Source organism: Pygoscelis adeliae, unplaced genomic scaffold, assembly GCF_000699105.1.
Source record: "Pygoscelis adeliae isolate BGI_AS28 unplaced genomic scaffold, ASM69910v1 Scaffold98, whole genome shotgun sequence".
Taxonomy (NCBI): domain Eukaryota; kingdom Metazoa; phylum Chordata; class Aves; order Sphenisciformes; family Spheniscidae; genus Pygoscelis; species Pygoscelis adeliae.
Window position 1 is genome coordinate 5,549,120 of NW_008825547.1, and position 2,601 is coordinate 5,551,720.

The window sequence follows — 2,601 nt, forward strand, 5'->3', positions numbered from 1 at the left end:
CCCATTAAAATGTTCCCATATGTTGGTGTGAAATGTTTTATTACGGTTTTGAAGACTTCAGCTGACCTCAGTGAAAATGTGAGTGAAGGAGCTCTGGAAAATGAGATTTCCCAAAGCCGCAGGTGCCAGGGTGTAGCAGACCTGCATGTCAGTGTGGTGCCTTAGAGGATCATGTGAAGTGGGCTTTTTGGTTTTGCTTGTTTTCTTTTCCTTGGCTTTTTTTTTTTATTACTTCCTGATAAGTTGTCACGGGGCTCTCCCAACATCACATGAGAGCCAGCCTGAAGCCTCTGTGTTTTGAAACTTACCGCTGACTGAATCTGGCTGCTTTATGGTCTCTTGCTGCAATAATATGTTGCAAATGGACATGAACTGGGAAGCCAGTTCCCTTTAGTGGCTTCTTACTGGAACATCAGAACTGATGAAAGTCTTTAGATACTTCGGATAACAGAGTGAAAGCTTCTGCAGTTGTATGTAAAATACTGTTCCAGTTGGGAGGAGGAGTAGGAGGAGGGTGATTAGATTTTTCCTCTTAACCCTCATCATCATTGCATCCTGGCCTCCTAAAGTCTGTCTTTGCAATACTTCTTGTGAAATGGTTTTCTTTCTGTAGGCTTTCTCATTGTTGAGACCTAAACTTTGACAACGCTAAGTATATTAAATAAAGCCTATTATGCAAAGGCTATTATTGATAATAGATTAAATGGGTAGTCTTAATGGAATTTATCAGCAGTGCCAGGTATCTGTAGTGCTAAGACTTGCAGGTCACAGATCAGCTGGCTTGCAGGTCACAGCTCACTTATTTAATGCTTTGTGTCTGTTTTCTCTTTCTCTTTTTTTTTTTTAAAAGTTGTAGTCCTAAGTAAATATCTCTGGTGGTTAACTGTGTTGTTTTTTTGCTTCCCCCCTTTTTTTTTTGTCTTCCCTCTACCCAGTGAGACTGCATCAAAATGTCTCTCTATCCTTCCTTGGAAGATCTGAAGGTGGACAAAGTTATTCAGGTATGTTGGGCTTTAATAAGATGAGTTTTGATGATGATAATGTATCTGATGATATTTAATCCAGAGAAGGTGAGACTTTTATTGTAGGTGAGAGTTTGTTTTACCATCGCATTCTAAAAGGGGAAAGACAAACTGTTTACTCTGTAGCTTGATATAATACAATTAATGCTTATTTTACCACTGTTTGGTATATTCATTTTGTTTTATACATTAATTTATAGTCATTTGTCTTTAATGTGTTGATATGTTTGGTTTTTTTGAAGTATAGATACTTGGCCTTAAGTAGACAAACTTAGTCTTTTTTCATACTTCAGCTCTGATGTGATGAATAGGTATTGACTGAACTAATAAACCTGCTTTGTCTGATTTCTGGTGTCCAAACCTGTGGCAGAAAGCTTTCATGGTCAGTTGGGCACAAAAAAAGAGCACTGGCTCTTTTAATGTCATCTGGAATCACAGGCTTGTCCTCTAGCTATTTCATGGTAGTGACCAGTTGTCTCAGTGCTTCCAAGATTATCACATTTGTGTAAAACCCTTAATGCTTAAGAATACTGGTAGCTTTATTATTAGACAGGATGAGGATGAAAAAAAAATAAGCGAAACAAAAGAATGAAAAACATTTTAATGGATAAAAACTCCATAAGCAATCTGACATGAATGTATTTTGCGAGGAGTTTCCTTGCTTTCTTCAGCATTTTACCTAGCTCCCATTTTTCTTTCCTAAACTTAAACTAGATTCGCTCCCAGTTTAAGCAACAGCAATGAGTTATACTACGTTTTAAGGTGGCGGCTGCTTCTGTCCTTGTCATTGGGAAGCAATCAAGCAAACTGCACAGAACAGCTTATTAACTCTCCTGTGCTGTCCCAAAGTGGAGTGCCTCAGTCTCACCTGTGTTTGTATGTGTGGGGTGGAGCTCTTGAAGTTGTGGGTGCTGTGTTGGGATTTCTCCTTGTCGTATCTGCCCATCCCACCCCATTCTTCTTATCTTACTGAAGTCCTTTATCTACAGTTAGGTAATGCTGAACTGAAGAAAAAAAAAATATATATCCTGGAGCCAAGAATGTGCTCCTTCGGCCTTTTAAAGACCAACTGCTGGAGTTTATGTATTACAATTAAAAATATTAAATGTGGTCTTTCTACTGTTTAACTTTTGTGACCACTAAATGAAGCAGTGAGGAAATGGAAGTAGGGTATCTCTATGCTGAGTCCTGTAAACCTTGAACCATAGATACATGAACAGCAGCACAAAGGAACTCCAGCCAGTAAGGCAGCTTCATCAGGGGCCCAACTTAAATGCCTCTATGCAAACGCACGTAGCATGGGGAATAAACAAGAGGAGTTAAGAGATGTGCGCACACCTGCAGTGCTATGACCTTATTGGCATCACGGAGACGTGGTGGGATGGCTCCTATGATTGGAGTGTTGGGATGGAGGGATACAGGCTCTTTAGGAAGGACAGGCCGGGGAAATAAGGAGGGGCTGTCGCCCTCTATGTCAATGACCAGCTGGAGTGCATGGAGCTCTGCCTGGGGATGGATGAGGAGCCAACCAAGAGCTTGTGGGTCAGGATTAAAGGGAAGGCAGGGACAGGTGACATTA

At 40.5% G+C, this 2,601-nt stretch overlaps 1 protein-coding gene across 1 annotated transcript in view; it reads left to right on the plus strand.

The window, feature by feature from the left end:
• The first annotated feature begins 918 nt into the window (after positions 1–918).
• The window catches only part of SDCBP (syndecan binding protein (syntenin)), a 14,781-nt gene continuing 13,098 nt past the window's right edge, over positions 919–2,601 (plus strand). Inside the window, exon 1 of the mRNA XM_009332082.1 lies at positions 919–1,001. Within this exon, the coding sequence (XP_009330357.1) occupies positions 951–1,001 (51 nt within the window). The 5' untranslated portion in view covers positions 919–950. The remainder of the gene's footprint in view (positions 1,002–2,601) is intronic.